Source organism: Euwallacea fornicatus, chromosome 4, assembly GCF_040115645.1.
Source record: "Euwallacea fornicatus isolate EFF26 chromosome 4, ASM4011564v1, whole genome shotgun sequence".
Lineage (NCBI taxonomy): Eukaryota > Metazoa > Arthropoda > Insecta > Coleoptera > Curculionidae > Euwallacea > Euwallacea fornicatus.
In genome coordinates this window covers 6,117,008-6,136,178 of record NC_089544.1, presented here as the reverse complement: position 1 = coordinate 6,136,178, position 19,171 = coordinate 6,117,008, and the positions used below count along the sequence as shown (strand labels likewise).

Below are 19,171 nucleotides of genomic sequence, written 5' to 3'. Positions count from 1 at the left end.
AAATGTAACTATCTTTCCTAATTTTTATTAGAATTTTGATTACGAAAGAGTACCGTCACTATTAGAGTTGACCGCAAATTGAAAAATGAAGCTCAAGCTCTCCAATTAAAGGTATATTATTCCATTAATGCAGACAAGAATAGTAGAAAATAAGTGTAGTACAAAAAATAAACATAACTAATCAATAACGCCGTTTGACTTGTGTAATCTGGTAATTATATCCAAGGAACTCTACGAATAGAGAAAATATCAATTAACCTTAGTTTATTTACATGTTTTGAAAATATATTGAAACAGTGAAGTTTGCAGAAATATGTTTTTAAAATTCTGCACAAAACACAAACTTTACAGCCAAATTCCACACATATATTAATGCTCATAAATGCAGTTGAGTAATAAAATTATAGTTGGGCCAAACACTTAAATATACAATGATATTTTTGGGTTTAAACTTCCAAAAATCCGTTAATATGAAAATATAAAGATTCAAAAATAATTATTTGGCTCTTAATATGAATACTATTCAGTAAAGTGCATGCAAAACATTCAACATCAAATATATCGCTTGGCATAATTCGTATAACTTTCAAAACATAGCAGGAAAAATATATTTTTTTCTTTCATACAATTTTGAACTATTTTAAGTGATCATTTCAATGCATGAATGTATTTAATTTGCCCATATAATCTCATTTTTAACGTATTTCCTAAATAAATTTCGGGAATTCAGCAAAGTTTTTGATTATTTGGTTAACTTTGTTACCATATACATTTGAGTAACCGCATAAATGAAATTTTCATAGGAATAACATTTTTTTATTGTTAAACTCTACATGTAAGGACCGGTTTTTTAATGTCCAGCTGGGAAGCAAAAGTTGTCAGTTAATAACTTGCTTATGGGAGTCTTTCATACTGAAGATAATGTTTTGTGGCGGTTCTTCAGTGTTCGGTTGGCCTGCGTGTGAAGTAACTTACAGTTAAGGGAACCATCAAATAAAGTGTGTTTTTCAATTGTGAAGGCACTATATAGAGCTGTCTTTAACCCAACTATTAGTTAATTTTTTATTCGGCATGGTGAAACAACACTATGTTTCGGTGAATTATGAACTAACAGCTGCTGCTCCCTAACAGGAAATTGAAACCGGTTCTAAGTAAGAGTATATTTTCCGTTTGCAAAAGGAAACATTTGATTTTTTACCCAATACAGAAAACAAATTTGTTCCAAATGGCAATATTCAAAATATAGCTCAAACTCCAACTATAGTACCACTGCACAACGAAACCAAACATAGTTTGGCACATGATAAAAACTGCGTTCATCTAAATAATAACCTCGAACAAACACCAGTTTTATTTATTCGTCTATTCCGCAACATAGAATTACAACGTTCCAGCCAATACTCCATTGTAACTCCAATAAGAATCAATAGAAAAATATGTAATTTTCAACTATTTTGGTGTATAAATAGTGATAATATATAAATATGTAAATGCACTAAAATATTGGGAAGGAATCGAATTACATTTATATCTGTTTACTTGAGCCGAGTTTGGGTCAAACTCTTTATATTATAGCTTCCTCCTTAAGTGAAACCGAAAAGTACCAATTGGAATATTGACTGGCACCGGCCCAAAATCCATTTAAAGCTTTCAAAGTTATCACACCATTACTTAAAAGAACTAAATCAGAGATTTGGGATGCAAACTCTGGATTCGAGTGTATTAGGCTTGTACTTCTGGAGGAACCCATCCTCCAAAGGCTTTTTCCAACTCCCTGGCTACGGCCAAACACAGTCTGTCGTTATATTCGTTGGCAATCACCTGAATACCTATAGGCAAGCCAGTGCTGTCCAGGCCCATTGGGATATTGGTTGCTGGCAGTTTCAAAACATTGATAATTCCTAAAAATGGAAAACTTACACGTTTAAGTAAAAAGCAGTGAACTTCGGAATTAATTCGATATTACATGAAATAATATGTATTGTAAAAATACAACTTGAACCGGTTAATTTTTCATTCCAATTGTCCACGTATTAATACAAAATCAACGAATGCAGGGTAATCCACGTAATATAATTACGCTAATAGGCAAATTAGTTTAGATACACTGTAAAAAGATTTTTTTACCTGTATAGGAAAAATTGAAAGGTTTAACTAAAGGCTGATTGTGGTAAGGAGCTGAGGTAGGGTGCGTTGGATACAAAAGTACGCCGTCGTCTCCTAACAGATCCAACATTTCAAGGCGAAAAGCGTCTCGTTCCTTAACCAAATATTGATATTTTTTGTCACCATAGCTGAAGCAAAGAGAAATGTTATTGTAGGAATTGGGCACTGATATTTGATTCCTAACTTTTTGACTTAATGAGGAACTCAAAGGTTTAAGTTAAAATGTCATTTGCAGCAACTTACGAACAACCTCCTTTTTCCATTATACAGGTAGCCAAAGCTATAAAGCAGTGATTCGATTTCCCAACCAGCCACCTAACTAACTCCCACCAGGGACTAACCCTCCCATTCAAGTTCGTCAATTGCTCAGCAAACGTTGGTCCTGATGGCGACTTCATGTTGGCGAACCACATGGGTGCGCTTTTGCTGAATCTTTTTAAATGCACCTGGAAGGTGGTAAAAAAACAAAAATCAGGTATAAAAAAACTGTTCTCGTTTGTTATCAAAGATAAATCAATCGAACAAGAAAAATTTATATGTAAAAAAGAAATTATGAGTCATATATGAACATTATTTATTTAATACTTTTACAAAATGTGTACTACATATGTTATATTGGTTATCCATAATCTACTGATCATGAGAAACGTTTTTTACTTGCAGGTTTCTAGATCTAAGAGGTGAAAATTTTCCATTTGCATTTTCCAGTTTACTGCGTGAAAAATGTTGATGTGGTAGCAGGTTTTTGTTGGATTTAATATTCATAATATTCTAATTATACCTAAGTTTAATAATTTTCCATTTACTGAAGCTCGTCGTTGTAATTAATAAGCGATATTTTCCAAATTAATTTTAACTTAAAGAAAATAAAAAATCACAAGGTAGACCACTTTACAATGCTAAAAAAACTAAAAATGATTTCACTTCGTCTGCTGATTGGAAATATCAATAGTGATTATTCGGCTTGTCAGATCCGGCAGAAATTGTTAATCCAAAGTTGTATCATCGGTAATAATACTACATGTGAATCACTAGCCGTACGAATAAATTATTATTCCACAGCACAAAGTATATATTAGATACGCCCAATGCCAGACCTTATTCATCAGCATTATTAACAAACGAGACACGCCACAACTATAAGCCGTAAGTAATAAAAAAAATATGCAATTAGCTTTCCAGGAAACGTATCACCAACATGTACGTCCCCTACCTGCTAATTAATTAAATTGTAACAATTTAATTGATCAATAGACATTTTCTGAATGGAAAATATAGTCGATACTACGTATGAATAGTGGTTAAAAGTTGGAATAAATTCACTTAAAATTCAGACATGGCTGAAGTGAATAAAGTGTAAAGTTCGGGTGCAATCGGTTCAAGTACTTGTTCATAGCATTTTTACTAACACTTATCGAGAAAACAATTAATTGTTTTAGAATTGAAATAAGTTAGAAATTATACAGGCTGATCTAAAAGCAGATTGATTAACTTTAGAAGAACTGTTTATAAAAAAGAAAATTTAATAACAAAGTATATTTAAAAAACTTTTTTTCTAGTGTTTTAATTTGCAAAAAAAATCTTTCATCTCCCTCGACTGTGTTTAAATTTAACACCCGATATCTTTATTAGTATGATTTTCCAAATAAAGTTTTTCTGAGCAAAATCTTAACATTGTGCGACTTTCTACCATCTAAAAGAGATTAAAACTGAAAATTCATGTATGACTGTAATACAAGATATTTCCGTAATAGCACTTTAACAAACATCGGCTTACCTTATTGGCTTTGATGCCATGAGCTTTCTCTAAATGCTTCGCAATTTTACTAAATAATTCCCGAATTTCCGGGGCAACTGCCGAGACTAATTTGGCACCTGAGTCGTTTTCTTGATAATGGAACTTGATTTTCTTTAAATCCACAAATTCGTCTAGGCGTAATGCCGGCAAATTGTTGGTTATCACCTAAGATCGGACAAAAAGTTAGCACAGTAACTATAAATAAAAAACCTGTGAAGTAAGGTCGAAAGACGGTAAAATAAATATCAGTTGAAACGGTTCATTCCGATTTTGGCTTGACTTTTGACGTGACCTAAATAAACAACTCCTGAAGTCATTTGAATAATCGGTACATTTTCAAGCAGATTTGTCTTTGAGCTTTTGACTGATAGTAAAGAGATCAGTCTATACGAAAAAGGATTAATTAATGTCGATATATATATATCAGTTAATTTTCAATTAGTTTATTTTGAAGATTGGATTTCGAGTACAGTATTATGAAGATAAAGCCGCTCAAAAGCATTAAAGCAAAATTACCATAATGGTTTTAATATTTTTAAGAGAAAGAAAAACCTTAAAATCAAAAATTGCGGATTTATCCACATGAGAAATCGTATCTTTTATGGATTTCTAAAATTGTAGTAGTCATTATTCAATTAGTGGAATGTTAAAGGAAAAATCGATATATTATATACTTACCTTGACTAGGGGTAACAGGTCCTCCGATCGTCGACACAGCGGCCCTATCCTCAAAAACTTTCTCTGTTCTTCGGTGAACGGTTGTGGATATTGACCATTGAGGGGAACCGTTAGAGGAGTGGGCATATGACCGAAAACACCTACAAATTTCGATTTATCCAACAATTGTTTTCCTTACAAATAAGGGAAAGGCATTTTCCACAAGAATTATTATTTCCCCAGATAAAATCTAAGCGTTACATTTTCATTGGACACCCTATACAAAACAATGTTTTTACTGTTTCTACATGTCGCAACTAAACTAATTCCATTGTTTAAAAGTCCACATTTCAAATAATTATTTGATAAATTCAAAAAAAGTGTTTGTGTAAACGCCAGTCATGATTTATGAAATACTAAGTAAGTAAATTTTATATATTTTTAAGCATGAACTACTTTTTAATGAGGCTAAAAATAGAAGGGTGCCTTCATTATCATGCTGTAATCGTTTGTATGATAAATGGAGAAAACAATTTAAGGTAGTGGAAAACCTTATAATTTGCATACACCACCATTAAAGCGAAATTGGAAATACAAAAATGGTTAGTAAATGCACCGAGTCAACGTCAGTAGCGTGGAAAATATTAAAGTGCGAGCTTTCATTAAGAACTTTGAAATTATATTTTGACTTTGGACTTATACTGCATTTATGGACAAAGTTGTAACAACATTAATTTTATACAAATCTAATATAAAATTATTTATAACGTTTTATCTGGATTGGGTTATTGTTTAATTGGATTTATAAAAAATTTAAAATACGAAAATTTAAATTAAAGAATTAATTTAACCCCTACTTAGGCAAAAAAACTTCTTTAATCTACATCAAAATACTTCCTAAAACTTCAACTGTTCAGAGGAAATAGAAGTCCAGTAGGCTTCCCTAATGAGCAAATAGATTAATGCTAAAAATTTCAACTATTTACCATTGAAATAGGCAGGCATCCTTATCGATCCCCCAATATCGGATCCGATGCCGAAAGCGGAAGCTGCGCTGGCTTGAACGCACCCTTCGCCTCCTGAGGACCCCCCGACGATCCGACTTGTATCATAGGGGTTATTGGTTCGTCCGTGGACCTTATTGGCACTCTCCCACCACATGCACAACTCAGACACATTGGTCAAGCCAATAGGAATGGCTCCTGCTTGTCTTAGACGTGCTATCACGACAGCATCCGATTCTGCACGGATGTGTTTGCGGCAGTATAGGCCGGCAGAATGTATCAGACCTATATTTAATCATCCATGAAAGTAAAAGCATGATTTATTACATATCAAAAGACTAAAGTAGGTCCTTTAATGTCACGGTGAAGTTTCGCAAAGAGCTCGACAAGAAATTAACAGACACTTTAGATTCGGGGTATGCAGGGTGTTCCGTCACGTACACATCAACTATAGTTCTAGAGTGTATTCTTGAAGCAAGCTTGGATCATAAACGTTTAAGGAACGTAAGCCAGAAGCTCCATAGTAATCAAACTAAAAAAATTCGTTTTTTTTAAATCATTTAATGACCTATAATCACAAAAAAATTTAGTCAGTTGCTCGGCCAGCCCGATTCCCAGACTTAAATCCACTAGATTATTTTCTTTAGGGATGGCTGAAAGGAATGTTTATGTGAAAATTTATGAAAACAGAACAATTAGTTGTGCTGATTCAGAGACTTCAACCGTATCTTCCATTTTGGAGCTTAAACTTGTATCCAGGAATTGGGAGGACATTTTCAATCGTTATAACAATAAAAGATGTATTTTTTGACTAATTTTTGTTTAATTTATAATTTAATAATAATAAATTATATTATGAGTACGGCGCTGTCGGGTTTTTACGTGCTATTCAAAGCTTGTGGAAGAAGTAGCCATCAGTAGCCAATTAAACTATTCTCAACAGCTTTCCACTTAGCTCTCCCCTGCATTGATTAAGCCGCCTAACCAAAACACGAATTTCGTCATGTAAATATTGAGAATTTAAGATTAAGACTGCTGCGTCTACTTAACCTAAAATGCTGCGTAATCATCATCGTATAATCAAATAAAGAGAATCAAGGAAAAGTTTAAAAATAAGATAAAAATTGGTTAAATTTTTATTGTGGTGGTATTAGCACAGAACATACATTTATGATAGAAGTCACTAGATAGCCCCCATTTCTTGCATCGTGCACGCACTGGAAGCAGAAAGAGCAGCAACTTATATTATTTTAACGAGTTACCGAAGCTTTGATATCGCTAGATGAGAATGCCACGATTCAGTGAATTTTCTAGAATGAAAATATGTTCGGTGGTATTAACTCTTATTTCTTATCTAATATTGCAGGTGGGAGTTTTAAACTGTTATTGTGTTTCATTCGCTAGGTAAATTCACCATTAGTGCAGTCAAATTCAAAAATTCTAGATTAGCTTAGCTGCTAATCATTTGCGACATAAACTGTTGGAACTTTGCAGCACACAAGAAAACAAAAAAAGTACATTTGGGAACTTATATCTTCCGAAAACAATAGTTCCAAATATAAAGTTTGAGATAATAAATACACGGGACAAATGTGGTGACGTGGCAATATAGGGATTCTAAAAGCCGTAGGACTGCCCATGTGGGTGGTCTAAATTGATGGGTCATTTAGAGCAGAATTGATAGCATTCACACGGTCACGGTGTATATGTATCATAAGTCACGGATAGTTAGAGCTTTTAAGATTTTATTTTATTCATTTTGGACCTGTTCGTTCAATAACAGAATTAATAAAAAAAAGTTCGTGCTAAATATTTATAAAAGCACTATTGATTGGTATGTAAAAATACCTGGATTCACATTTTTATCCAGCCAACACAAAATATAACGAAAACAAATAAGGGTTTAAGTGTTTATAGATAGTCTGAATTAGAACTCGTAATTTTCAGGAAACACAGGGCACCTGATATTTGAAGTATCGTTCAAATATGTAATTGTCAACATTCCCAAATTGTTTACTTCATTACACAACTCGTCCCAATCCGACACAAGCGGTATAATTACTAACAATCGCTTTTGCTGCATTCACGCAGTAATAAAGTGTTGGCTTTTAATTATTAATTTCACATACGTCGCTCAGACCTATGGGAACGGCTATTTTAATTAATAGATTAATTGTCCAGATATGCGAGTCCTTATAGTAGTTAAGAAGATAACAATGATTATTTTACACGTAGAATAATATCTGGCTTTTCGCTTAATTCCCATGTTATGAATCAGTGCAATTATTTCCATTGATATAATTTTTAAATCGAAATATTAGAGAATAAAAAAATAGCATATGAAAAAAGCTGTTTACTGTCAGTTTGGTTTGTAAAATTCTGAATCTCAAGAATGGTTTGGTGAGATTAGGTGTGTCTTGGTCGCCACTGCTGCTCCCCTAACCATTTAATTAGCATTCTGAAACCCACTGAACAGATACTATGGAACATTATTCTGAAAGTAGGTGAAAGTTTAGTTTTCAGATATTTTAGAAATCATGGCGCTTCAATAGGTAAATATTCATCAAATAGCTATCAATTCATTAAATAAAATTGACTATACCTATGTACTCTACCGGAGTATTCGGAATTCGATAGGAAAAAAACTAAATATTCTGTAGATTCAATATTTGCCTACAACTCTGACGCTCCTGACACTTTATCATTGTGCAATAATTGCCAACATGAATAGTAATTAAAAAACTTTTTCTTGCCATAGTTACTGATATAATTACGCCCTAATATATTCTTTTTTTATCATAAAGGCTGTTATCGCGGGTTTTATCAGTCCTACACGGTTTTTACATGCTTGACTAGGGTCAGACGGCCATATTTCATTAAAATAATTCTGTGCCTAAATACAGAAGCATATTTATCAGGGATTTTACGATTATTTGTTTAGCAAAATTACTTCTAAATGTCTGGTAAATTTTACAATAATACATCACTATGAGGAAAGGAATCACCTTGAAATATTATGTGTACAATATAAGTTGTATTAAATAAGTACGAGTCTTGCTTGTGACTGTGTTATCCGACTTAAGGGGCTAACACTGACTACCGACTTTTGGTTGGCTGATAAATGCAAGCACGTAATGATTGGCCTCGACAGAGCTAAATTATTGGCAAACTGTTTCGCTCTGAGCCTGCGGGATGTTTTTATTTTGAAAGGGCCTAAAGGTAAAGTTACAGTGCAACGTGCGACATGGCAACCAACAGGTTTTAGAACGAATAGTACTTGGCAATGGTTTACAACGAAAGGGTTGTATTTCAACAGGCATGTGATTCTTTAGGTCATAGCATTTTGTTATCTTTCAGCTGCCACCATGTAGCGTTAGAACGTCGAATATTGATATATGATTGTTTTGTTAGGAGTACTGACTCTGTGGCTGCAGTTCAGATGTGTTGATATATTATGGCCTCTTCGGTCGCCTGACCTCTCCTTATGTGATTTTTTATGGGGTTATCTGAAAGCACATGTCTACGAAGCCAAGCCTCGTACACTAGAAGTATTAAAAGAAGTAATCTAACTTTAAATCACCGAAATCAACGGAGACCTCTTGATACGTCTTCAACATTGCGCCAACGAGAATGGACAGCACATACCAGATGTAATTTTGTGTTTATGATTATAAAATACTGTTTTCGACCTGCTGTCGAACTTTGTTGTTATAATAAAAAATACATTATACAGGGTGTCCTCGAATTACGTGGCCAAAATAATACCGCAGATTGTTTGAGTGAAAATAAGTCGATTTAACTAAACTTCCCTCAGTCCAAAAGTTGATAATTATGGAGCTACAGGGTGTTAAAGTTGAAAAAAAAAATCACATTTTCTTTAATATCTTTCGATTTCTTTGAGTTAATTTCACGAAATTTCATATTTGAGGGTGTTTTAGGATACGAAATTCAAATTTATTAACGATTTAGTTGTTTCTTCTAGGGGGCGCCACAAGCGACCATTAGGACACATTTAAATCTCTGTAACTTTTTCGTGCACGGTGTATATTATTTTGGTATTTAAAAACCTTTTTCCCTACCTTTTATACTTAGAAAAGGTATACTTTATTGACGTCGCTAGAAGGTTTTCTACGGTTTTGGAGAAAAATGCATCTAAGCCTGATGATGCATGCAAATGACCTTAAAATAATTTTCCGTTAAAAAAAATTAAGTTTTTCAAAAATAATTATTAGTAAAGGTATAACAATAAGTTTTCAAAATCAGATATTATTTTGACTATTACAACGGCAAAGTCCATAAACTAACAGCATATCCACCATTTCAGAATAAGTGAATTTATTGGCCATACTTATGGATATTTACAGGAACAAGAAGCGAAACTGACAAGAAAAACTGAGGGCTAAATAAAAAAACTGACATTTGAGAAACAAATTCAAGTGTTAAAATGTCAATTAAAAACATAGCCAACTGAGTTATTTACTTAAAAGCGCTAACGCAAATATGCAGCGCATTAGAATTATGCGTTTTTCTCCAAAACCGTTGCTTCTAGCGACGTCAATAAACTATACCTTTTCTAAGTATAAAAGGTAGGGAAAAAGGTTTTTAAATACCAAAATAATATACACCGTGCACGAAAAAGTTACAGAGATTTAAATGTGTCCTAATGGTCGCTTGTGGCGCCCCCTAGAAGAAACAACTAAATCGTTAATAAATTTGAATTTCGTATCCTAAAACACCCTCAAATATGAAATTTCGTGAAATTAACTCAAAGAAATCGAAAGATATTAAAGAAAATGTGATTTTTTTTTTCAACTTTAACACCCTGTAGCTCCATAATTATCAACTTTTGGACTGAGGGAAGTTTAGTTAAATCGACTTATTTTCACTCAAACAATCTGCGGTATTATTTTGGCCACGTAATTCGAGGACACCCTGTATATCTAAAACTAATAAGTTTGTTTATTTCAAAAACGTCCGATTTCCATGTCACACTCTGTATAATATATGGACAAAAAGCCCTGAACTTACCAAGGCCTTAACAATACAGTTTTGCTTGGGGTTTTCCTATTTTAAGTTGTTTTCATTACTTTTTCGATAAACAGCTAGTAGTTTAATCAATATCGTTTTTTCTATTTATTTATGAATCGACCATGACCTTAACCCGAATGGTTAACATCCGTAATTATTACAATCAAATATAGTACTAAGTACTTTCTAGTTTTCCAAGTTACATTATTTAAATATATTTTGATGATTACTTTCAGGTAATGTAAAACAGATATGCAGTTTGAATAATACCTGTTATTAGAAACTAGTAGTTAGCAATTGTATTCATTACTCCCATCCTTACTACTAAACACTAAATAAATTTCTAGCCATATATTATTTGAGATTGCGGTCCTTTAAAATTATTTGATGTACATGGGATTCAGTTTTAATCGGAAAAAATTTGTAAGTGTTGAAACTTTAAAAAATGCTGAAAAGCTGAAAAATTGGCGTACGAATTCGTATGCACAAAGTTAAAAACGCCCGGTAGATATGGGCAGAGTCAGGGACGGTGCGTTTATGTAAGTAATATTTTCCCATTAACAGCATTGATACACATGAATTCTGAAATGAGGCATCCTTTGAAATTTTTTTAAATCCGAAATTTGCATGCTGTTTCTGAACAATGACCTCAGTTGGACGGCGCAAACCTCACGAAAATGTGAAGCTAGAGACCAAGGTAGCAGATCAAGGCATTCATTTCAAGTTTAAGGGCATTTTCAAAATCGCAAAAAAATATTTTATTTTTAGTTAGCTCCGCAGTTAGTTCCATCAATAATACTTCGGGTATTTTGTTATAGTAAAATACACTGAACATATTAATTAACATCACTCGCGGCACAATATAGTATAAATAAACATTATCACATATTTTCCACGGGATAATGAGATCATCTATCACGGGATAATCCTAAAAATCTATGCATTTACTTACTAATCCCTCAACAGAATGCTAATAAGCATGCTAGGCGGGGTATATGCTCAGGGTTTGCTAGCTGATAGACAAATACAAACTTTGAGGTACAGATTAAAGACCCATTAGTTTTATAGATGGTCAGGTATGAGTAGGCGTATAGAGAATCGTGGATAACATTATTTGAAGAAACTACGAACCAGTTTGAAAAAGTATCATAGTTATTAAATAAAAGTTAACGTTCTAAGTAAAAAAAAAAGGATTTGACATTAATTCTCCATACACAGATACTTCTTCTGAATATTGATACCTACTTTCCAAGGTTAGGTGTTTATGAGTGCGAGACGAAAAAGACTGGGTTCTGATCTATAAAAACCGTAATATATGCAATTCATGCTTGGTTTTTACCTTTAACAGCTATGCAGTCTTTAGTTGTAAAAGGCACACCGAGAAACGGTTTTTCCTTCGCCAAAGCTTCCTGTGAAAAGGTGCCTGATTTGATAAGCTCGTCGGCTGCTTGTGCTTCTTTTTTCGCCTCCTCGAAGCGATCAGTCACCACACAATTCAAAATCGGGTTCACTTCTTTTATCCTTTCTATGAAGGAATCGAGGACCTGCTGACTGGTAATCTAAAGAGTAATAAAAGGATTTTGAAACTAAATATGTTTTACAATACAGTATGTTATTTTACTTTCATAAAGCCCTCCAAGTCTGTCACGTTTATATTTAAATTCTGGACTTTAACTCCAGGATACCACATTTAACAACATGATTTGCATGTTAACAGTGCATATTTAGGAACGAGTATTTTATTAATTCAATTTAATTTCTAGTCAAGAGCATGTGAAAGTAAACTATGGGACCGGAAATAAGAGCTTAAAGATAGTATATCGGACACTGACTTGAATCCGTTTAATACTATGCATTGTTATATAACACATTTCTCTCAATCTCAATCTCAACCTCACCTATGGCATTCCTTCCTGAATATTGAGCGATTTCGAGGTTCTGTTCACGCTAATTTTCTAAATTTAATCTAAATTCTTGAGAATACTGTATCTTGCTGGTGAATAAAGTTTCTGAAAATTTATTTGTTTATCTAATGGTGGTTCGATAAAAGAAGGATGGAACGAAGATTCTGAAAAGTATCTATCAGCGTTTGATAGAAACTCAACACCATATGTAACATATCATCTAGCACTTTGCCATAAAACCAGGAGTATAAATATTTTTGGGCTAAAAGTGCCATATAGAAATCGTTCAATTTTATTTTTAGTCTGGAAAAATTTTCGGGTTGACGATCTCCATGTTACTTTTAACTTACAACGTTGAGGAATGTCAAATGTTCAAAGCAAAATTCTAAATTTAAAGTATGCTATGCCTATTTAAGAATACAGCATCAATCCTTGCATAAATTAGATGGTAATGTGCGGTCACCAAGCAGGGCTGGCGTTTGGCGTTTTGTCGCATCGTGAAAATTGACGTCTATCCCCAAAAACAATTCTGTCTATTTGTGGCTATTTCCTGCATTATGCAAAAACAGATTTTACACATTAAGCTGTGCCGGACCTGCTTCTAGAGGCTATTACTGTTGGTCGGATTCTCGCCTGGAACATTACACAATTAACGAGACAATTAAATAATCTCCAAGCGTATATCAACAATAAATTATTCTTGACCTTAAAAACTAAAAAAAATTTGCTGGGTGGCTGAATACATTAAAAACTTCCTGTGTTATAATGGCGAATGTATTGGATTAAGGTCATAAATATTTAAGGTAAGACAGCACTTATTAAACAGTCTTATAAACAACATCTATATCAAAGTTGTTAGAAGAATACAAAAATAAACCTCTTTATTTGGCTGAACATTGATCTAATAAAATACTCTACACCAACGTTTGGTAGTGAATTATTATAATCCGAAAGCCGAATTTATATCTCGAAGTACTCAGTACTGAGGGACAAGTATTTCACATGGCAGGATATATACGATTTTTCCTAAAAAATCTATATACTGCATAAAGTAATACATTTATCCAAATTAAGCATAAGTTCAATATGAAACTCAAAAAGATCTTGAATTATAATATTAATGGTGAAGATTTATTCAATATTCGTTTTTGTTGATGTGGTAGGCTAGCTCATCAAAGACATATTGAGCCATATGCAAGTCATTATTAACCTGTTTAAAAAAAAAGCCAAAAAAACAGATTTTACATTCGTGTAACACACCACTCTCATCTTCCTTGTTTAATTTTCAGTTTTGAAAATCAATCGATAAACAGCGACTTTACAATTTTGGTCATTTTTCATGTAGCTCTTTGTACATTTCAATATTACTCACCATTATTCAATAACCCTCTTGTTACCTAAGATACGTTACATATATGGAAAACAAACACTATCTTTCGACCTTCACACTATAAACGCTCACGCACGTGGTATTTTAAGTAATCGAAAAATTAAACAGGTTAAAGAGATCTACAACGACAGCACACAACGCATTTACATCTTCATATTATGGGTGCTCCCATATGTAGTATTTTCAAAAAAATTACCTTTGTTAAAAAAAACATAAGAGTACCAGTCAACCTTCAGTGCATAAAAAAATTATTTAGAATGTAGAATCACTGAATTTTTGAATAATTTTGAGTTACAAGGATTGTAAGGAAAGGAATATCTCTTGTCACTACCTATTTAAACAGGATTATCATTAATTAATTGATATAAATGTAATTTTTATGTACATGCACTGTTAACAAAATTACAGATATGAAACTGGGTAGTTCCAGCCTAAGTTACCAAAGTGGTTAATTTTAGTTTATTTTTGGATTTTTAAAAGAAATAAAAATTCACAAATATAGAAATCAAACTGATTTTTTTATGTAACAGTATGAAAATGGAACTGTTCCAAAGTCTGGACAATTGAAGGGACAGATCAGTAAAGTATTTTGCATACACTTGAGGTATTTCCAAGATGCATATTTCAAGAAATCTTCAAGGTATTTTAAAATGTTTTCTAGACATTCTAGAGCAGAAAAATTCATCTACAATCTGCCTATCTGGACAATCTGAAGGTCCTAATGGAGGTTCTAATGTGCTCTGAGTGTTAATTGAATAGGCTTGTTGTAATTGAAATACCTATCTTACTTTTCAGATAATTGCATTTATCTTGGACAGAACTATGGACATACTTGCCTTCCCAGTTCGAATTTTCATGGCAATAGTACTGGCCGAGTCCAGAAGAAGCACATCTTTAATAGATGGCATAGATTCTTTGTCTCCCCCATACACAATTCCAAAGAATAACTGGAAAAAGTATTGCACAAACGAGAACACCACATTCAAAAGCCGGCGACCGTAGTCCTTCCAGTTAACGTTACCCATGTCGAGAAATTTTGATTGAAAAATAGTTCTTGAATGTTTTTGCTGCACTGTCACATTTGATTTAGCGATCGCCCTCAGAAATTTGGCGAATTCCCTCCTACGAACCTCGCGAATAAACTGAGAAGTTTTGTGTCGACATCGCTGTGGACGACTGTAGATTTTCCCACCAGACTCCAACATGTGTTTTACCTTGTTTACTCACTTGTCAAAGGAACATTTTAAGGTTAGAACGGAAAGTTTCTTATAGAGTTTGTGTTTCAAATGACGATGTGTATTGAGCTTATTATAATAGTCTTAAAAATTGAGCGAAATCTTCAATTTGGAAGGAAAAAGAATAGAACCACATATGAAATCAAAATTTATCTACTAAGAAAAAACCTACAAACACAAAAAAATATATACTAACAATTCAAGGTGCAGCTGACATTGACAATAGAGATCGGTAAAAATATGGTTTAAACGGAGACTAGCCGACTTCGATATGAATGTGGTAATGTAACCTCTGAAAGCTCACATTGAGGGTATCGAGCTGAACAGCTAAGCAGTTGTACTTTCCTTTTAGTAAATAGTTTTGATTTGAAAAATTAATATGTGATTACACGAAAATACAGTAGCAAAGATATTGAATTTCATTATTCTAATAAATAAAAGTTAAAAGACTAAAAAATTACATAACATGAATATACCATCTCTGACGAATCTTACCACCATTGAAGATTAGTGGCTAGTTATAGTGTTGTTATTGGCCTAAAATTTAGGTACTAAGCGGCAGTGCCAAACTTATTTTAAATTAGTCATTTAAAGGATTGAATTTATTTTTGTTTCATTAGTTACAGGTAAGGAAAAATTGAGCTCGCTGGGATCAATTTTTAGGTGCATTATTGAGTTTTTTTCTATTAAAATTTTAGAACATGAGTGTATGAGAAGGCCTTTAAAGTATACCCAAATATATTGCAACTACATGACGTGCAGCGGAGTGTCTTATAAAGCGCAAAGGCTTTAAAGGCTTTTGTATACGAATGTGTGCATTAATATTGCAACTAATTGAGGTGTTGAAGCATTAAAAAATATTATAAATTTGTTGTTTGCCGAAATTAACATTCCCAATATTGGCACCCGATATTAACGTCGAACCGGCAACGTTGCATATAAATTCGTGCGGGATGTGCGGGGTCGGGGAAATTTATTAAATTTTCTATAATTCCTTTTTTTTTTAATAAACGTTGATTTTGTCATTTCATGCCGTTTTTAAGTTTACCTGGCATTTCCTTTTCCTTATCAATTGTCATAACGTGTATATTCCGGACTTAAACGCGATAATTTGGAATTATTCGCCATAAAAACATCAATAATAAGGTTAGAAGACCATCCAAATTTGCTGAACGCTCGCGCATGCGAATTTTGAAAAACATTTGCGCGTTTCCGTCATTTTTAAAATATGTACTAAACAAATACTTTTAAATTTCACTGTGCGTTTCTTATAATGAGTGCTGAGAAGAAGTTACGCGAAAAGGGGAAAGACAGGAAATCTCCCACTCGCTTGAATCAATTTCTCGCTCCAAGAACCGGAACTTCGAAATTGCAAATACCAGTGTTGGTGCCTCCAGTGTTGAAGCAAGTGGGAAAGTTAGCTGCTGGGGTGGCTTCTGTGAGCACATCCTCTAGCAATGCTTCTTCTGGATCTGCTACTGGTAAAGTTTTTATTTACCAAGTTTCAAAATTAAGGGTTCCTCAATTGGTACCTTCAGGGGGTGGGGATGTACCACTGATGAAGGAGGAACAAACCTTCTAATTAATGTTGGTGTTGTAACCCTTTATTTGTTTAGATTCAAATTTGAATACAGCTTCAAATAATATATATCACCAAGGTATAAATTAATTAATTGAAGGGTATGGGAAAAAAACAACATATGTCTTTCAGACAAGTTTTTTAGTTAAATGAAACACATGTCAGGACAATCCCTGTCTGTTTCTCATTTTGTAATTTAAATTTGTACTAATAACTCAGCATATTCTTCCTTTTTTTCACTGATAACTATAATATCAATTTGCATGTTCTTTATAAAATAATGTCAAGTCTGAAAACTAACAAAATGTTACAATGCTTGTTGTTACCTTATATTCTTCAATTAAGAAAAAACATGAGTTTATTAAGATTGAAAATGATAAACTTTTTTCCTAATTACGGCACTAGCAAGTTTAAAAAGTTTGGTAAGTACATGATGGTTGTCAAATTTTTTCAAATCTTGACAAATTATTTAGTTTTTGATTGTACATTTAATTTTTCCAGAATTATAAAATGATATAAATATTATTATCTCATGAAAAAATTTATATGGTAAAATGTTCCATCTTGTATCTTAATAAAACATTTGAACCAGAACACATGCATGAATGTATTTACCCTGAGAGAATATATAGCCAAACAACAAGATACAACAAGCATCCTAACCAAGAATAAGAAGAGCATGTAATGTTATTGAGTATGCACCTTTTCACTCAGAATCACCTTCTTCCTCCCAATAAGGTTCTCCATGTCAAACCGCGTTTTGACATGGCGCTTTAATGTAATAGAATATTGGTGAAGACCTTGTTCTACTTAGCCCTGAGGGAGGAACGCATCTCCAAGCACTATTAGCATGAGACAGAATTTTATCAACCACATTCACTTTCACTACAAAAGGGGAAAAGAGTATTTAGCAACACTTAATTTTACTCCCTAAACTCATTAAATTACAACTACCCTTATGATTTATTTCACTAGTCTTTTAAGAAAAGCACTTCAGATTACCTTGATTATTAGTTTATTGCATATAACGAATCCCTCTTTGATGTTGAGCTGATACTCAACTAGAATCATCTAAGAAATCATATTTATTCAAAACTAACAAAAAATTTCAAAGCCTGTCATTTGCAAAGGTGCAGCTTATAGGTCGTACGATAAAAAATTATACGCAGCACGAAAATACATATGTACAATATGTACGAATTAAGGATGCTCAATATGGGTGTTTCCTAAATGATAAAAGTTCGTTAAATGGAAGAAAAGTTGTTCATTGGAAGGAGGAGTTTCACGATGCAAATCAATTTATCAAACTATTTTTGGTTATTCTGTTATTTTGAGCAGATAGAAAGCAATTTACCAAACATTAGGTTTTTAATTACGTTTTTTACTATTTTTATAAAAATATTTAATCCCTCTGGGGACATTTATTTATACATTAAAGTGATTCAGTTTTAATCTGTTTGTGGCCATAAAACCACTAAATATTGTTATTTACATGGTAATTTTAGAAATATTTCCGTTCGCCAATCTATCAAGAATAATCGCTGAAAAGGTGAAAATCTCTTTAGATTATATAGGAAAGAAAGAATTAACAAAAAATTATGTTTTGTTAATGTAAGAAAATATCTTTAATGAACCCACCTGTTATCTATTCTCTAGCATCAGAAATTTGATGGTACTAGTAAATGCTTAATCCAGCATCCGACACTTGTAGTTCGCCCCTCTAGTGAGAGATTTTTTTGTTATCTTATTTGAACAAATGAAAGTCGGGCTGCAATTATTTGCAGAGGTTAAAATTGAACTTTCCGTCTTTTATTATTGCATGCAAATAAATTGTGTATTTATGACTCGAAGGAAGACAAATATGATTCAATAAAGGATAAAAGTTCTTTTTTCCGGGAAAAAAATGTGCCCAAATGCACGTGTCCCTTGTGTTAAATTTTTGAAACTTTATAAACCTATTTACTTAAAGAAATATTCTCTTCAACAAAATGTCAAAATCGTCGGTAGCTACAGAGTGTTATCTCCTTTTTAAGTCATGCATTAATTTATGCTTTGTATTTTTTTAAGATCCTGTATGAATTCTAATACCACATTTAAATTCCCGTGTCAATTCTTTCGCTTTTTGTTTTTTTTTTTAATATTTTCGTATTCGTTTTCGTATCACTGTTTTCGTAGAATTTGCAAAATATCTATATCTATGCGAATTAAAAATATAAAGAAATTAATGAAAAAATAACCATCCTGCTCTGTTATCATTTTTCTCAAACAATTAATAACATTTAATCAATTTTCTTCACAGATAAATTACTCTAAATGAAAATAAAACTATAAAAATTGATGACAATGTCTCACCATCTATATCGAAAATAGTGCGCTTTTAACTATAGTTCTATTAACATTTGCATTTATT

The 19,171-nt window shown here is 32.8% G+C and overlaps 2 protein-coding genes across 4 annotated transcripts in view; one reads left to right on the top strand and one right to left on the bottom strand.

Annotated features, from left to right (window-relative positions):
• Positions 1-100: 100 nt before the first annotated feature.
• Positions 101-15,400, bottom strand: LOC136338841 (fatty-acid amide hydrolase 2). The gene is made up of 8 exons (XM_066281599.1): positions 14,784-15,400; positions 11,993-12,212; positions 5,608-5,910; positions 4,643-4,782; positions 3,944-4,129; positions 2,410-2,612; positions 2,128-2,294; positions 101-1,901 (listed from the first exon to the last, which is right to left on the bottom strand). Exons 1-8 carry the CDS (start codon positions 15,150-15,152, stop codon positions 1,723-1,725), a joined length of 1,767 nt encoding a protein of 588 aa, XP_066137696.1. The 5' UTR covers positions 15,153-15,400; the 3' UTR covers positions 101-1,722.
• Positions 15,401-15,947: 547 nt separating this feature from the next.
• LOC136338840 (cytochrome b5 reductase 4) overlaps positions 15,948-19,171 on the top strand; it is a 149,381-nt gene continuing 146,157 nt past the window's right edge. The window contains exon 1 of one of the 3 annotated variants that reach the window (XM_066281598.1): positions 15,948-16,663. In XM_066281598.1, the coding sequence (XP_066137695.1) occupies positions 16,456-16,663 (208 nt within the window). In that variant the 5' untranslated portion in view covers positions 15,948-16,455. The remainder of the gene's footprint in view (positions 16,664-19,171) is intronic. The other 2 variants (XM_066281590.1, XM_066281594.1) reach the window with 2 other exon arrangements.